The following is a 19,330-nucleotide window of genomic DNA, read 5'->3' on the forward strand; positions in this document are numbered from 1 at the left end:
ACGGAAATTTGCGTGATTCCTCCCCCTCAGGATCATTTTGAACTCTTGAATCAAAATAAATCTATGTGTTTCTCTGTTTCAATCCAATGCTGCTATTTTTGTTGCTTCTTAACTTTGTTTATGGTATCTTATACAAATACATAAATACAGAATATGTTTTTGGATTCTGAATCATTGTGTACAGAGGTATTTCCACATCAGATTAGTTTTCTGTGAGCACTTGTATGATTTCACAACAAATATAAATAAAATCTCAAGTAGTTAGCATTAACACTAAATAGAAAATAGCTTGCATGTCTTAAATTCTAAGTTCTTAGGGACTAACATCTGTATTTTTATATCCATCAGAATAAAAGTTGTTAGAAACAAAACAGAAATCCTAATACCACCTCCTAAAAATTATCTATAGTCAAAAAGGGAATTAATACATCATAAAAGTTTCTCAATTGTTTTAGATATTTCTTAGATTTTAGGCTTAATTTTAACTTTCAGTCTTTTTTCTGCACTCAGAATATTTGCCCTCTTCAACCTGTTTCATCCCTTCCAATCTTCTCAATGTTCTACAAAACAAGTTAAAAAAAATTTTAATGACCATACCACAAAGATTCTTGCATTTTGAGGTAAAAAGCCAAAGAAAAGGATACTTGAAAATGAAGTTTCCTCAGTATGATAATGCATTTAAACATGAATTTCCACAGTCATTTAAAAATTACAATTGAGAGAAAAAGATTCTGCATACTAGATTCCTTTCTCCTAGTAATGAACTTAACTTGATTTCCACATGGGGAAGCCAAGAATAACTGCCAATCTCTAATTTCCACATGGGCATGTTTTGTGAAAATTATGATAATGCTCCGTGTTAAATCATTTGAGTATCTTGGAATCAAAAGGCCATGAAACATACATAATTGCCAAAAAAGTTAGGCAAATGTCGTTACCAAGTCTGAAAGCGATTAAGGGCAAAACACTTCTAATTAATAGCTTCATTAACAGCTGAGGTTTTGAAATACAATACTGCATTAAAAGTTAGTCTTTGCATTTTCATACTCAAGATAAAAGTTCTACAAATTTATCAACCCATTAACTTACAAACATTGCATTAACTGCACATTAAATGGAAAACTGTGAATCATTACAAAGGAGTTCTCTGGATAGCTCACTGTAATTTAAATATATTGTGAACTATTGTAAGATTGAATCAGACTAGGTCCCAATAAAAATTTTTAAATAAATTACTTTCTGGACACTAAGAAAAAGTGACTGCTCATTGCCAGTGAGAGGGCAGTTGGGCCTAACGCTGTCTGTAGCACTTTTCTTGAAGTTGACAGAACCCCAAAGCCACCTTCTATAAAAAATGGCCAAAAAAAAAAAAAAAAAAGGCAAACCGCCCCCCCCCCCACACACACACAAAAAAACAACAAAAAAGGCAAAACAAAGGGCATCTGGGTGGCTTAGTCTTCTGTCTTGGGCTCAAGTCATGATCCCAGGGTCATAGGATCTGCCTAGACCACATGGTCTGTGCTCGGGGCGGGGGTTGGGGGGTGCAGTGTCAGTCTTCTCCCTCTCCCCCTGCCCTTCCCCCTACTCTTGCATGCGCTCTCGTTCTCAAATAAAATTTTTTTTTTTTAATGGAAAAACAAATATGTCAACTGGTCACTGTTTTACTACTGGCCATACCAGTATGGCCATTTACTATCCATAGTTCAATTCTCCAAATTCTACATCTCACCACAAGAATGAAGATTATTGAAAATTTCAAACTAATTTCGGTTTCATTCACATAACTAAAAGACCCCACTGACTCTCATCATTAGAAAATATCAAGAGATAAAATCAGACCACCAGAAAATCCACAGCCTCAAAAGTGGATGAGGTACTTTCCACTGGCATCTTTTCAGGTAAGACTGTCATTAACTACACAAGTACCACCTGAGGCACTAATATACAATACCACCAAAGGGCAATCACCTTGGTATATAAGTCAGAAAGACAACAAAGAGTACAGAAATAAATATCTGCTGGTAGGTATGTCAAGATGGCAGCCACGTAAGCAAATGTGAAATAACTTATGTGCAAGGATTTGCATAATCCTAGACATAAGACACATTGTTCAGAGACTGAAAAATCTGTTGACCAAAATATTTTCTGCCAATATAGTGATGAGGATCACACTTCAGTTCTGCACCGTGGTACAGGACTGTCATAAACTACTTGTTAGCTGTATTTTCCTTTATATCATTTCTGTCTCTTGTCCAGTTGTTAATTTGGGTTCCAGCTTATATAATTTGCTTTAATAACTTGGTGCTCTTCTATATCATAGCAGAGTTGATACTTTATTAGGATGAACCAGGTGAAATTGCCAATATCTTACCTCTTTGACTTCAGAGTCAATTTTAAGGAATGGCAACTTCATGTGATACAAGCTAACACTTGGTACTGCACAGTCCTCACTATCACTACACCAGCCAACACATACATTTAAAGAGAATAATCAAATGAAACTTCCTTTTGTTTGCATTTCAGTGACTATAAGATTTAAGGGTGCAGTAAGTCTGAAAGGCAGTAACTTTTAAAGCTTTCACATCCATGAAGAAAGCATATTATATAAACATACATACATACATACATATATATATATATATATATATCCTATGTATAAATGTCCACAAAGGCAAATTCTACCTTGCAGTTCCCAAAATTAACTTGATTGACAACCTATAGGTTCAGCATAACGATTTCTGGGCAATGAAAACAGCTTGAATGACATACTGTATATAACCCATATAACACTGCTATACTTGCGGAGTGGTCACATCAATATTTTAGGACTCGCGCGGAACTCTTCCTTCCCAGAAGCAGAGTGGCCTGCTCTACTCAAGCTAGCTGCTGCAGGAAGCTCTGGGAGGTCACAGAAGCAACACTGGATATGTTCTGAACAGACTGTTCCGTAATGTGATGGCTGGTCAGACAAAGCAGAATTTTAAATGAGCTTGGGCTTAATACACTACTTTCTGTTGGCCCCAAATTATTTTCTAGTGTGAAAAAGTCCAAAGAATTCTCTCTTCATCTGTCCATAGAATTCCCCCTTTAGGCCACTTGACACGAAAACACTAGTAAATCCCCTGCTTGCCATTTTTATTTATTTATTTTTTGCAAGTCACAGAATGCTGTCCCAGTGAATAGACAACTGCTGCTAAAATGGATGGCACTGCAACATTTCACCACATATAATGGGACTGGGCTGCCTTTTCTGTTTTGGAGAAAATACACTGTAATGTCCACTGGGTCTGAGGATGAGAGATTATAGGAACCATGTCTTCAGTCTGATAAAGTAGCTAGCAGAAAGCCCGGAAATCCATAGCAATTAAAAGGCAAATAAAAGTTAAATATAGAATTTGTACATCTATTGTACATAATTATCAAAGATCTGATCTTGTTAGTAAATCATTAGTTATTCCTTATCACTAACATCCTGTGCCTTGGTTGGTAAGTGATGGGACATTACTGGGCCATTGAAATGCAAATCTGGGACAATAGTCACCAACCATCATTTATTTATCTGTAAATGCAAAATGGGGTTAGTCCAGTTACCCACCCACAGGCGGGGCTCAGGGTTCAGAGGCCTGGTCTAGTTCTCCGTTTTAAACCTGCTCCTTCCAGCTCTATGATATTGCCTAGAGATCTATACAGCAATGATAAGGGTCCCTCTCTGAAAGAAGAAAGGAGAACAATTCCTTTGTTGCTCTAACAGAACTTAAAATACTACAGTATTGAGGGGGGCTGCATTTTGCTATCTTAAAGTTTACATTTCTACAACTTAGAAGCTATGTGCTTTTCTGAACATAAAAATATATGAATAATGTTTGAGTGTAGGAAAGTATTAAATATATTTACAGAGGACATAATAACCTCGTTATAAAGAACCGAGCAGAGAATGGCATTTTAGAAATTTGACTGTCCTGACTTAGGAGACTATATCTTAGAATTATGATAAATGATTCCTTCTGGGTCAGTTTTCAATTTGTAGTAACAGCTAAAAACCCATTGTTTTCATCCACTGCTTCGTAATACTAGAGCTGGCCTCTGAAAACACCTCCTTTGTCAGTTAGTGCAAAATGTTAAGCTTTGGCAGTGGAGGTCAACAGTGATCCTGCAAGGGCACAGACACTTCCCTGTCTGTGAAAATGGCAGACTGCTCCTACAGGCTAACTTAGATCAGCTCCTGCCCTCCAGCTAGGCTGCCTCCGGGCCCCCATGCCTCCAGCAAGGTCAGGACCAGCTCTAAGCTGCTCCCTCCACTGCCCCTGAGGCAACAGTAGGCCATTCTCGACCAGGACCATTGGCAAGTTTCTCCACCTCCCGTAGGCCAGGTGCTTCCCTCTTTGAAGAAGTCTAATCTTGGAGAAGAGGCCTTAGTTCCTTTGTTATCTATTTTCACCTCTCCATAGACTAAGATAGTAGCTGCTGTCTCACATGTGCTACTCCCAGCAGTTTACCACTTTCTACCAGGAAGCAATTCTTTATGATTTTCTTGTTCAGATAAATGACTGATGTATTTCTTCTTTGTCTTCAAGAGTTGTCAGGAAAGAACACCATACTATCCCAAAGTGTCTGCTTTTACTGCTGCATATGGAGACAATTATACAACTTCCCTGGTCTTCAAGATGGTTCTACTTCTTCCTTTCTTCACACAATCTAGAAGTAGCACATTTTAGACACTATGAAAATTCTCCAAAATGTCTAGCTCAATTTAACTTACAGATGACAAAACGAAATTTCTGGTAACAATGAAAATTTACTAAAATTTACTAGATGCCTAAATCACAGTCCCATTCACAAAACTGAATGATGTTCTTTTATACATACATATACACACACACACATATATATATACACACACACACATACATACATACAGGGATGAGTTTCACTATGTACATATATATGTATAAAAGAACATATAAAACATAATTTGTATATATAAATATATAAAACATCATATATATATGAGTCTGAATTCTCACCATTATTTCCCAATATATTTGTTTCTTAACATGTTAACACTTTGACAATGGAAATGAAACACTCCTTGTTTTTGGATATTATATGATGATTTAGAAACTTAACATAAAATCCATCTAGTTATTACACGTTAGGTATGGTTCAAGATCAGTTTCTCACCTGTATAATTTAGAATGGTCTTTTTTCCATTTTTAATAAGTTTTTAATTTTAATTCCAGTGTAGTTAACATAGAGTTTTACAGTAGTTTCAGATGTACTAGAATAATTTTTTTAATAGTAAAATAAAAAGTGACAATAAAAGAGAAGCATACTGTACTGGGACCTATTTTCACAGGCAATCCTTCATGAAGGATTCAAGAAGCACAACAATTAATCGAACAGGCTCAAGTGGAAGAAAAACTTGTAAATATAAAACAAAAGGTGCCTTAAAATGTTCAGAAATTGGGATGCCTGGGTGGTTCAGCGGTTGAGTGTGTGCCTTTGGCTCAGGGCGTGATCCCCGGAGCCCAGGGATGAGTCCCACATCGGGCTCCTTTCAGAGAGCCTGCTTTTCTCTCTGCCTCTCTCTCTCTCTCTGCCCGCCCCCCTCCTCTGTCTCTCATGAATAAATAATCTTTTTAAAATTTTTTCAGAAATTTAGGGTCATATCTTAGAAGCACACCATTATAACTCTAATAAAAGACCCTAAAAACTTTATTGAGAATAGCATGAAAGATTTTTTGTTTTCCTTATGACTAGCTATAAACAAAATTCAGCTATGGAAATATTTATTCGATACTTTCTTTCAAGTTAATTGCATATAATACTCCAGGGACAAACACATCTAGCTAAACAATGAGTTATAGGTAAGAAGCACTGAGATTTAATGAACATAGAATAAAACTGAATGTGAAAAAAAATCTGTTTTGCCTTCCAAAGCTTATCTATTAATATAATGATATATGCTAATAAGAATCTCTAATCCTTATGCTTTTATTTTTAAATCTATAAATAAAACCGTACTAAACTTTCTGCCCAAGAGCTGTATAACACTCGGAACCTGGGGAAGGAGGGATATTGAAAATGAAAGCCAGAAAAAATAAAATTGCGATTTCCAATTCTGAACATCCTCAGCTAATTTAAAATACTGTATTACTTATACCACTATAAAACATAAATCTATCTTTATACTACCTCCTAAGAACAGCTTCTTAAAAACTTCCTAGTTTGAAATAATATTTTTAGACCTATAGAAAAGATGCATACATAGGACAGAGAATTCATATAAATCCTTCACCCAGCTATTCTCTAAGGTCAACAATTTACATAAGCATCCAATGGAGGACAGTCTGAGGAAAGCAAGCAGGGACAATCCCTGCTTGGGGATTGTCCAAAGAGGAATCTACCCTTAAAAGGAAAAGGAACCTGTCCTGTTATTCTTCACCACCTCTAAAGGAAGGAGCCCTCTACCCTTTCCTATGTCAGCAACTACCTGGTAGGTAGATGAACACACAGACAAAAACTTGGAGGACAGGTGCAGGGAGGGTTAATCAAATTAAAACAGCCCGGCAACAATCTCATAAAAACCCTAGACTGAGAAACTCTGACACCAACCCTCTTGGGTCCCCTCCCTCTTCAGGAGCTTTGCACTATTGCCCAATAAACTTTGCTTTGCTGTCACCCCTCTTTGTCTGATCTACCTCTTCTTTCTTCGAAGCGGCTAAACAAAAACCACGAGCACGAAAGGAAAAGGAATCCTGAAACAATCATATGGTTATCAAAACTGGGAAATTCACACTGGTAGACTGACTACAGACCTTATCTGAATTTTGATCATGTCCTTTTTCTGTTCCAGGACCCACTTCAGGATCTTGCATGTATTTATTTAGCTGTCACGTCTGTAGCCTCCTCCAATCTGTGACTGGTCCTTCCACTTGTCTTTCATGACTTTGACACTTTTGATGAATGCTGGTCAGTTATTTTGTAGACTTGTCGCTTACCTGAGGTTCATCTGATCTTTTCTGATAATTACACCAAGGCTATGCATTTTTGGCCAGAAGACCACACAAGTGATGTTGAGTCCTTCTCAGTGTGTTATATCAGGATGAGCATCTTATTACTGATGTTAACTTTCATCACTTAGTGAAGGTAACCAATTACAGTGGAGTTCCAATTTCCCTTTCTAATTGATAAATATCTTGAGAGGAGATAGTTTAAGGCTGTGTTAATATAGTGATTTTAGCACCTACTAGTGGATCTGGTCTGCGACAATTATTACTATGGTCTTTGCCTAATGGAGATTTAGTATTTTCCTCATTACTTCTGTATTTCTTAACTAAAATTCTTCTGCAAGAGCTGTCTCTTCTTTCTTGATCAAGTTACATTAGTATGGATGCATTTATTTTGTTCTATGGGTTATAATCCCATAAAATATATCATTTATTTTATTGCCTAAATTATTCTAGTTTTGGCTACTGAAAGCACCTTCCAGTTGGCTCCCATGTCCTTATGACATGCCTCCATCTATTTTAAGCCCTTTCTTAATTTTTTTTTAAGATTATTTATTTATTTATTCACTCATGAGAGACACAGAGAGAAAGAGAGGCAGAGACACAGGCAGAGGGAGAAGCAGGCTCCACCACAGGGAGTCCGATGTGGGACTCGATGCCGGGACTCCAGAATCACGCCCTGAGCCAAAGGCAGATGCTCAACCGTTGAGCCACCCAGGCGTCCCCCTTTCTTAATTTTTGACATCATAGATGTTTCAGGGTCAATTTGTACCTTCCCTGTGCCAGCCCTGGAACCACCACTTCCCCAAGGAGTCCTGGGTCTTTTTATTCGAGAGTGGTATTTAAAAATCAATATCTGAGCTCTGGGTATACATACACTGTTACTGCTCCCAGGCCCTTTCAGTGACCAGAGCTAGGAAATCTATGTATACATAGTAACCAACATATACACACATATCTATATTTCTGTATTTATCTTCATGCATACCAAAATCCATGAGTTCAACTGCTATCGCAAGGTTTATTCTAGTATTTTCCCTTACTTGTAACTGGGAAAACCGCTTTTATTACCTTGGTCGCTATTATCCCACACTTATATATAAGTAATATATATTACTTACTACCAAATTGAACAAAAATGTATATACTTATGTCCCTTATTTTTTTTGGTTCAATATAAAAGTAAAAATCCGGGTACATAAAAATTATAAATGTCTATACAAAGAATCAGAAAATGTAAATAACTGAAAAAATATTTGCAATATAGATAATACAAAAGTAAAGAATGATATAAAAAAACATGAGGGATGAAGGATGGGCAAATGGGTGAAGGGGGTCAAAATATTCAAAATTCAGCTATAAAATAAGTTATGGGGATGTGATGTATAGCATGGTGACTATTGTTAATAATACTGTATTGCAAATTTGGAAGTCGCTAAGAGAATAGATCTTAAAAGTTCACATCACAAGGAAAAATATAATTTAATAACTGTGTGTGATGGGATCCCTGGGTGGCGCAGCGGTTTGGCGCCTGCCTTTGGCCCAGGGCGCGATCCTGGAGACCCGGGATCGAATCCCACGTCAGGCTCCCGGTGCATGGAGCCTGCTTCTCCCTCTGCCTGTCTCTCTCTCTCTCTCTCTCTCTCTGTATGACTATCATAAAAAAAAATTAAAAAAATAACTGTGTGATGTGTTAATTAGGCTTACTGTGATGATCATTTAGCAATATATAAATATAAAATCATGTTATACACCTGAATCTAATATAATGTTGTATACCCATTATATCTCAGTTAAAAAAAAAAAACAACAGAATAAGCAATTCACAACTAAAAAATGGTAAACACGAAACAAGAAAATCAACCTAAAAGGTCTAAAATGCAAATTAAAGTAAAAATAGATATCATTTCTTATCAATCATATTGGCAGACAAGGAAAATAATACCCTCAGAGTTAAAAAGGTATAGAGACACAGCAGAAGAGTAAACTGATACAACTCAATTGGAGGACAACCTGGCATAAGTATCCAGATTAGGGCAGGGTTAAACTTTCACATGGGGATTTACATCTAGGAAGTTATCACACCCACAAGCACAAACACAGAAGTGGCAATTGTAACAGGGGATCTCTAATTGTAAAAACTGGAAACAAGTTGCACATTATAACGTTTCCCAGTACGACTGTCTTAAAGTTTGCTTAACTTATTAAATCTCTAAATTTACATATTTCAGCAAATTTGGGAAAGTTTCAGCCATTACTTCTTCAAATGTATTTGGTGTACTAGCCATTTTTTTTTTTTGACCATTCTGTTTTCTCTTCTACTGAGATTCCTAAAGGTCTCACAGAGAATTAACCACAGAATACTACTGAGAGGAATAAAAAAAGGTATAAATGGTGCAATACACCACATTCACACATTGGAAGATAATATTGTTAACATGTCAATTCTCCCCAGATTCATCTAAAGATTTAAGGCAATTCCAATCAAAATTCCCTATAGGCTTTTTGCTTTCTTAAACAAAAGTAACAAGTAGATTCCAAAATTGTTATCAAACCACAAATGACCTAGGCTGGCCAAACTAATTTAACAATAGAAGAACTCAATTGGAGAACCTATGCTACCTAATTTCAGTACTTAACTCTAAAGCTAAAGCCATCAAGACAGTGTAATAGTAATGAATAAACAAGGATTAATGAAAGGGGATAGAGGATCTAGAAATAGACCCAAACACCCAGGATTAAGTGATTCTCAAAAAAAAACTAATTTAATGGGAGCAAAAAAAAAAGAACAATGCTTTCAATAAATGTTCCTGGAACAACCGAATTTCCGTACATATGTTTAAAAAATATTTTAAAATATTTACTTCACATCATACTCAAAAATGAATTCAAACAGCATACACTTAAATGCCAAAGCTAAAACTGCCAGAAGAAAACACGGGGGAGTGGGAGGGAATCCTTGAGACTTTGGAGTACGCAAATACTTCTTAGAATACAAAAAGCATGAACTACAAAATAACTGATAAACTATACTTCATTGAAATCAGAGAACTGTGTTATTTGAAACACACTGGTAAGGTAACCAAAAGGCAATCCACAGGAGATTTCTTATTTCACAGGTGGAGTGGTTTCACACACTCTTTTCACAGGTAGAAAGGTTTCTCTACAAGAAGTAAAGAGCAGACCCACAGGGATAGTACACCAAATTGTTTTCCAAAGCTTAAGCCAATTTGCACTCCACGGTAGGTGTAAAAAAAACAAAAAACAAAAAACAAAAAAACCCTTCTATTTGCTTCAAATCCTCACCAAAATTTGGTAACATCAGACTAAGCTTTCAGTTTGGTAGATAAGAAATGATAGTTCATTTTGCTTTTAATTTGCATTTCCCTGATTACAAGGCTTGGCATCTTCTCATAGGTTTATTAGCCATTCTAATTTTGACTGTAAAGTGCTTTTCCAATCTTTATGCATTTTTCTTCTCTATATTTTTTTCCTAATATAAATGTATTTAAGAAGCTCTTGTCAGTTACCTGTGCTAAAAAAAGACCTTTCGACCTTTCCCTTTATGTGGCTTTACTTTTCACTTTTGTAAAGGTATTTTTGGTTATAGAAATTTGTAATTTTAATGTACTTCAATTAGTCACCTTTTCTGTTTGGTTACGCTATCACCTGTTTACAGAATGATGCCCCATTCCGAGGTCATGTTTTCCTGTGCAATCATTTTAAAGTAGTATGGTTCTAGCACTCATATTTAACTCTTTCAATCCACATAGTTTTGTGGGGTTTTGCTGTTGTTTGTTTTTGGGAGGCTGGCTATAATGGGCATTAGGGATCCAATTTTATTATTCTTCCTAGGGTACCTCTACCATTTATCAAAAATTCTATTCTTTATTTCACTGATCTACAATGCTAGGTCTGTATGAAATCAAATTCCTATGTCGACTTAGAACCATTTCTGTGCTATTCTGTTTTATAGATTAAGTTTTTGGTCTGTTCTGCACCAAGATAATACCATATTAAGTACTATAAATTTATAATAACTTTTGATATAAAGTAAAGGAAATCTCTCCACCTTGCTCTTCTTTAGAAGTGTTCTGGTTTGGGGAGCCTAGGTGGTGTAGTCAGTTAGCTGTCTAACTCTTGGTTTCAGCTCAGGTTGTGATCTCCCAGTTCTGGGACTGAGTGCCGAGACAGGCTCCACACACTCAGCATGGAATCTATTTGGGATTCTCTCTCTCTCTGCCTCTGTCCCTCCTCTTTGCTGGCTCTCTCAAATAAATCTTAAAAAAAAAAAAAAAAAAAAAAAAAAAAGTGTCCTGGTTTTTATTAGCTCACTGCTCTATCCCATAAACTGGAGAGTCAGCTTGTCAAGTTCAATAATGAAAACAACAAAGATCCTGTTGGTGTTTTGTTTGGAATGGTACTGAATACATAAAAATTCCCATTCTGATTATACTCCAATCCATAAAACTGTCTATCTCCCTATTTATTTAGGTCTTTAAAAATGCTTTTAAACGTGCAGCCCCCATGGCTCAGCTGTTTACCACTGCCTTCAGCCTGAGGTGTGATCCTGGAGACCCGGGATCAGGTCCCACGTCAGCCTCCCTGCATGGACCCTGCTTCTCCCTTTGCCTGTGTCTCTGCCTCTCTCTCTCTTTCTCTGTCTCTCATGAATAAATAAACAAAATCTTTAAAAAAAATGCTTTTAAACAAAATCAATTTTTTTCTATAACAGTCTTACATATTAAGTTAATGCCTAGTATTTTATATTTTTACAGTACTTCACTTTTTAAATATAATTTTAAACTTCAAAGGATTATAAATGAGATTTAAGAGTTAATTTATTTGTAAAGTCTAAAATAGTGACTGGTATACATGTGTTTATTGAATAAAACAAAATAAATCAAATAATTGCAATTATTTCTGGTATGTTAATTTTAGGATAATTTTGATTACTAAAAAAATGATGTTGAGATTTTTTACTGTGTTTGTGTAAGATTTACACATTAATTTGGGAATAGCTGAGATATTCACCAGATGGATTCACCCATCAAAGAACTACATGCTTTCCTATTTACTCAAATTTTATTTCCCTCAGTAAATTATTATAATTTCTTCTATATTTCTTAAATTTATTCTTAGTTATGGGGCTTCTTTTAAAGGACATAATTATTGAGATTTTAATTTGAAATATAAGCATTTATCATCTTCATTATATCAATATCCACTTACTGTTAAAATTCTTTTAAACAAACAAGTGAAAAAAAATAAAAAAATAAACAAACAAGTGTTTCTAGCAAATTCTTTCTATCCCCCAATTCCTTTAATTATTGGGTAAGTTGGCTATTTTTTTGGCATCTACATTCTTTCCATGCTAAATGCCTAACAGTAGTCTTACTCCAGTTTGTTTGTTTCTCTTGGTTTTAGGGTCTTATTAGTTCGACGTGTCTTTCAAAAAATCATTGTTTTCTACATTTTCTATTTTGTTCACTAGTAGATTAAAAACCTACTGATATTTGAGTATTTGTCTTGCTGATTAGTCATCTGGATACCCGTGAGTGAGAAGACCTACTTTTGGTTTTAAAAGCATTACTACTGGGTCACCACAGTGGCTCTGTCAGTTAAACGTCTGACTTTAGCTCAGGTCATGATCTCAGGGTCCTAGGATTGAGTCCTGTCCTGCCTGAGTCATGCTCAGCAGGGAGTATGCTTGTCCCTCTGCCCCTCCCTTCACTCCTGTTCTCCCCCTCTCTCTCTCAGATAAACAAATAAAATCTTTTTAAAAAAGTAAAGCATTACTACGATGTTTACTATGTTAAAAAGCTAGTACTATAAGGGAGATAAGGGTAGTTGCTGGAAGGCTTGGCAGTAATGGTGAAAAATGAAGTTAGCCAACCAAGGTGACAGCAGTGAAGGTAGTAAGCTGAATGTTTGCTGTATTTTGAAGATAGAGCCACTAACACTTACTGATGGATTTGATGTTTCTCTGTTTGGTAGAGTCTAACCCTGCCTTTGACAGTTTCTCTTTGCAGGTACAAACTTCAACTTCTAAATCACTGTACTTTAAGTAGTGTTAAAAGCCCAGACAGCCACCAAGCCTCCTCTGTGGAGCCCTAGGGCTCTGCAGAACATAATTTGAAAACCCAAAGTATCAGGAAAGAACTTTACATGTATCGATTTCATACAAGCATTCAGGTCTCCTCTAGTGGCCTGGGTGGCAGCAAGATGTTCACCAGCTCCTGCCATATGATCACAGAGGCCAGAGTGGAAAGCAGTAACATACATCTGTGCATCTGACCATTTACTAGAGTCCTAGAAATGGTGTCTTCTAAGGATATGGCAAATAAGTTCATAAAATGTTCCTGTTCACTTCTTACTGAAAGGCTTTTGTTTAAGGGGAGAGGGCAGAGGGGAGAGAAAGAATCTTAAGTAGGCTCTAACCCAGGCACAAGGCTCTATCTCGAGACCCTGAGATCATGACCTGAGGTGAAATCAAGAATCTGACACTTAACTGACAAACCTATCTGCCCCTTATAGAAAGGCTTTATACCAGAAAAAAAAAAAAAAAAAAAAAGAAAGGCTTTATAAGAGAACTATCAAAACTTCTACAGCTTGTGTGTATGTGCATGCATTCACTATTTTTTTTTTTTAAGTAATCTTTATGTCCAGTGTGGGGCTCAAACTCATGAACCTGAGATTAAGAGTCACATGCTCTGTTGACTGAGCTAGCCAGGCACCCCAAGTTCTACAACTTTTGAAGAGATTAGACTAGGTGTTCTCCATTGTCCCTTTCTGATTTAAAATTGTTTGAACCTATAGAATTAAATATATTAATTACAGTGACACTGGAACACACATAGTAAGACACACAGATGTGAAAAAACCATTCTGCAGAGCTATCAGAAAACTTCAGATCAGGATTATTTAAAAACTACAATGTCCCGTGCAAAACTAAAAAAAAAGACAGGAAAAAAAAAAAAAAAGACAGGGGCTTGCCACTGGCAATAATGCTAAGACTTGTCACTGAATCTACAATTCAGCCAGTGCAGTGATAAGAAATCAAGAAAATTAAAAATTGAAATAAAATTGAAAACTCAATTCAGGTAACTAGTATATACATTAGATGGTTGGCAGAGTCTTATGCCAATGTCACATCACATTCTAGACCAAAAAATTATTGTAATGTCTTTGTACTATATTTCTATAAGGTTATAGATCTCAAACTACAACAGATGTTACATTTATCTACTGAAATAAATTCAACACAACACATGTCCAAAAAGCTGGATATGTGTAGAGAATGAATTTTACAGAAACTGTGGCCTGTAAGTTGATACGAGGCACCCATAAAGAAGGATGGTAGAAAAATACTCTAAAGATGCTCAGCTTCAATGGTGTGGCTGTTGACTACTGGAGCCTAGATAAAAAACTGGTACAAAGCAATCAAAATAAGATAGTCAAATTCACATGTCAGCAATAAAAACAAGCACTCTATATAATAATAATGCAGTAATAATTTCATGGAACCCTATAATTTTGGGAGAAATAGGGGATCCCCGGGTGGCTCAGTGGCTTAGCGCCTGCCTTTGGCCCAGGGCATGATCCTGGAGTTCCAGGATCGAGTCCGCGTCGGGCTCCCTGCATGGGGCCTGCTTCCCCCTCCTCCTGTGTCTCTGCCTCTCTCTCTCACTCTCTATCATGAATAAATAAATAAAATATTTTTCAAAATTAAAAAAAAAAAGAAATAACCTTGTCCAACTTCCTTGTTCTATGGTAGAGGAATCTAAAATAGTTAATTAACAACAACAAAAACAACTGCAAATTAAAGTTATTTTTGGGGGATCCCTGGGTGGCGCAGCGGTTTGGCGCCTGCCTTTGGCCCAGGGCGTGATCCTGGAGACCGGGGATCGAATCCCACGTCGGGCTCCCGGTGCATGGAGCCTGCTTCTCTCTCTGCCTGTATCTCTGCCTCTCTCTCTCTCTCTGTGTGATTATCATAAATAAATAAATAATTAAAAAAAATAAAGTTATTTTTGGACAACAAGGATAGGATTACATCACTGACCAGAGTCTATAATTCAAGTGTCAGATCTCAATTAAAAAAATGATAAAGCTGTTATGCAACATAAATTATTTACAAGAAAAACAATGGAGAAATGAAAATTTCCATTTGATCTTAGTTCACTGATGTGGTTAAAATAGGAAACAAAGTGATAAGCATTAGGAAACTTATCCCATTACACATAAATAATTACAAAAATACTCAGTGTTTTATTTAAACATGTATATAATAATATGACCCCAAAAAATGTATTTTTACATAAATCCTCTAGGAACTAATAGGCTTTTACACCAACAGAATCAGCATGTGTTGTATAAAAGGATTTCCTGGACCCTTTGTGGGAAAAAAAAATGCATCTGGATTCAAATCCCTTACAAGACAGATAATTTAGAGGAATTTGCTAATTTTTTTTTAACAGTTCATTCATATAGAAAATGTTGATAGTAATACCTTTACCAAAAGGTCCTTAGGAAGATTTTTTCAAAGTAGTATGAACACTATAAATGTCCTAGCAAAGAGCTGTTAAACAGAGTTATTTCCCTTCTTTATTCTTCGATAGGCATTTCTTTTAACATTAACATGTACTAATTTTTGGCTAAAGCTTAAATGCCAGGCACTTTAGGTGCTTTACATGCACTAATTTACCTGATCCTCACAATAAGTCTGTGAGGTAGGTGCTATTGTTATCACCATGTTTAGTTAAAGAAACTCAGCCATGAAGCAATTAAGGCAACACAGCTACTGAGTGGTGTTGAGATTCAACCCCAAGCAATCCAGAATAATAAAATTCCAATAAAAAAGCCGAACTACCTGAAGAATTAGCTTTGAGAGTGATATAAATGTCATTTATTCACTCAGATTAGTTCCCATTATCTCTTCCATTTTAAATATAAAGAAAATTACAATATATATTGTGCATTAAGGTAGTTTAATGACCAGAACTACCAGAGAACACTCAATTTAAAAGAACTAAAGGATTCCATATTCTCTGGGTGTCTCTACTCTGGCTATACATGAAAATTACATGTGAAATTTTAAAATCAAATAGATACCCAAACCTCATTTCTGACTTTTTGAATAAGAACTTCAGGGTAAGGCTCATTTTTAAAACACTGTACATAAGATTTTAGTGCACAGGCAAAGCGATGACTTACTTTTCCTAACAGAGAAGGTGTACTAGCAATGCAAGACAAGTGGCATCTGATGATTTCAAAGGTAAAATTCCAAATGAGAAGTGGTGGTGAGGAACAAGACACTAAGTTCATGCAATGAGAGGAATGAATGAATCAGGTGGATAGTGCAGTAAGAACACAGAAGGCAGGATTACTCCCCAGTGCTAGGAAGCCCAGTTTAACAACAGAACGGAAAGCAAACACAAAGACAGTCTCTGTGGCGCAGCAGCAGTTTAGGAACACAATCTGATGACTTGTTGGTGAACAGTGAAAATACCCATTTTTGTCACTGTTTTTCCTTGTAAATGGCATGATGCGTTCTTCATCTTTGTCGCTACTTTTATTCATTATGTGAAAATACCACTAGTTTTGCTCTTAATTGCATTCAGTGATTTTGTCCTAATCTTGACAAAACATCTGAGATTTGGCCTAACTTTCTTACCTTAAAATTTAGGAAATAAGTTCATTATAAAATCAACCTCAACCAGTATTAATATAGTCATTAAATAAAACATGCATGGTTAGAAAACATGAAATACTGGAGACACATTTTCATGATGTAGATTATAACAAAGCAAAATCAAACATAGTAATAGTACTAGAGTATAAAAGTCTAAATATAAGTTTCATAGAATTAAAATATTCCTATGGTAGTGTCTGAGGCGTCCTTCCATTTGGTGGTATTATAAACTAATCAAGATGAATATAATTCTGTTGTTTAAAAGATTCATTTTCTCTAATTGAAATATTTCACACTATAGATGTAAGCCATTGCATTAAGTATAGAGATGAAAATTTTGTGCATTTTTATCTCCAGGATATCAGCACATCCCCAACGAATGAGTCAACAGATGTCCCTATTTACAAGTGACCTGGTACTTGCTGACTTCCCTCTCTTTTTAGCAGCACTGCTTCTGAGTCTTATTTGCTTATAACATAAGACAACTATGTGAAATGATGATAATGCTTTGATTTAAAGTTGCAAAATATGTGTTTAACTCCAGGTTCAGCAGGATTTTTTTTAAAGATTTTATTTATTTATTTATTCATGAGAGGGGGAGGGGCAGAGACATAGGCAGAGGGAGAAGCAGGCTCCATGCAGGGAGCCTGATACAGGACTCAATCCAGGAATTCCAGGATCATGCGCTGAGCTAAAAGCATATGCTTAACCAGGCTTCCCTCAGCAGTAGGATCTTAACATATTTAACCTATGCCCTCATTTAGTGTCTACATGAAGACAGTTTAATCCAATCTCACAAAGCTTTGGTGAGTACTGGGCAAAGGTTCAGGTTCCTCCTCTGCTAAATGTTAACAGTAACAGTATCCATTTGATAGGATTAGAAGATTAAATAAGATACTATATGTAAAGTGCATAACAAAATGCCTGGCACAGAGTAAATGTTCAATAATCAGCTATTATTAATGGGCCTCCTATTGTGCTAGGAGTTTAACAGCTGTCTTGCAGGGTTATAAGAGATACATTAAGAGTTAAAGTAAAAAGCATGTTCAAAGGTAGTCCCTCTTTCCATTTCTGATGATAGAAGAGAGAACTGGGATGCACATAAGTCAGTAACATGCTGAGTGGAAGTCTGGAGAGGCTGTTCATCTCCTCTCCTCCACAACTGAAGTACTCACTCTGTCCCCAAGTTCTTGGCAGTGTCAGTGGCTGGTAAGCTTCAGCTGAGTTCCCCCTGTAGGATTTGTGCTAAGATGAAGAAAGCTACCTCATCCAAGGTCACACTCCCTTCCCAGGACACCCCAGATCCACAGATTGAATATGGGGATATGAAGGCCAAGCCCTTTGCTCCAATTCAAGGACAACTTTGAAGGGCCATCTCAGTTCCAGAGTTCCCTGGGATGAGCTGAAGCTTTCTAAGTAACTGAAATACTATTCAATGTTTTCCTCTACCCAGTCCTTCTTCCACTTCCTAAAACTACTGATCCCGAGAGTATTTCTGCACACAAATCTGTCTCAGAATCCACTGCCTGGGGAAATGACTTATGCTACTTGTCCAAGGTCAAAAAGGTAATGAGGATTCAAAATGGGATTTACTACACATGTGCCAGCATAATTCCACAATTATAGAATAAAGAAGAAGAGGCCAAATGAAAGAATGAACCAGGGGTACTGGGTGGTGCAGTCAGTCAAGCAACCAACTCTTGGTTTCTGCTCAGGTCATGATCTCAGGATCATGAGATTGAGCCTCAAGTCGGATTCTGCACTCAGCACAGAGCCTGCTTAAGATTCTCTCTCCCTCTCCCCCTCTTGCTCTCTTTCCTCCAAAATAAGTAATTTCTTTTTTAAAGAATGAACTAAAAGACCTATAGGCAACATTTTAAGTGCTACCCTAAAATATCCCAACAGTGACTCATTTTTTGATCAAAATAAAAATGAAAAGTGATCTCTACTGAAGTTGAGTTGAAATAAGTGTGTCTATCCCTACAAGAAGGGGAAAATGAGAAGGTCATGAAGGTAAATTTCCTGAGATCCTCTCTATTTCACTTCAGAAGCAGAGACTAACTGGACCAAAAGGGGCTTTGAAGACAGAACAGTTCTGTCCTTTATTTTATACAAGAGGAAACTGCAACTCCCACCAAGGAAAGAGTGGCCTAGTTTAGGCTTTTCTTTTTCTTTTTTTAAGATTTTATTTATTTATTCATGAGAGACAGTGAGAGAGAGAGAGGCAGAGACACAGGCAGAGGGAGAAGCAAGCTCCATGCAGGGAGCCTGATGTGGGACTCGATCCTGGGTTTCCAGGATTACAACCCAGGCTGAAGGCAGTGCTAAAACGCTGAGCCACCCGGGCTGCCCTCTAATCTAGGCTGAAATTCCAGAGTCCTTCAGCTTGGGCTTCAATATGTGATTTTGATATTTTATACAAAGTGTAATTTTGCAGTGTGAAACTTCTGCAAAATATTTATATATATTCAGGGCAGCCCGGGTGGCTCATCGGTATAGCGCCACCTTCAGCCCAGGGCCTGATCCTGGAGACCTGGGATCAAGTCCCATGTTGGGGCTCCCTGCATGGAGCCTGCTTCTCCCTCTGCCTGTGTCTCTGCCTCTCTCTCTCTCTCTCTCTCTCTCT

The 19,330-nt window shown here is 36.7% G+C and overlaps 1 protein-coding gene across 6 annotated transcripts in view; it reads right to left on the minus strand.

Moving 5' to 3' along the window:
• Positions 1-19,330, minus strand: part of WDR7 (WD repeat domain 7) — a 353,105-nt gene that overhangs the window by 124,066 nt on the left and 209,709 nt on the right. The window contains exon 24 of one of the 6 annotated variants that reach the window (XM_072822474.1): positions 3,532-4,695. The exons of the other annotated variants lie outside the window; for them this stretch is intronic. Within the exon in view, the coding sequence (XP_072678575.1) occupies positions 4,640-4,695 (56 nt within the window). The 3' untranslated portion in view covers positions 3,532-4,639. Of the gene's footprint in view, positions 1-3,531; positions 4,696-19,330 lie in introns of those variants that run through there. 6 annotated transcript variants of the gene reach the window in all.

The sequence above is a fragment of the Canis lupus genome, chromosome 1 (genome assembly GCF_048164855.1).
Source record: "Canis lupus baileyi chromosome 1, mCanLup2.hap1, whole genome shotgun sequence".
Classification (NCBI taxonomy): Eukaryota; Metazoa; Chordata; class Mammalia; order Carnivora; family Canidae; genus Canis; species Canis lupus.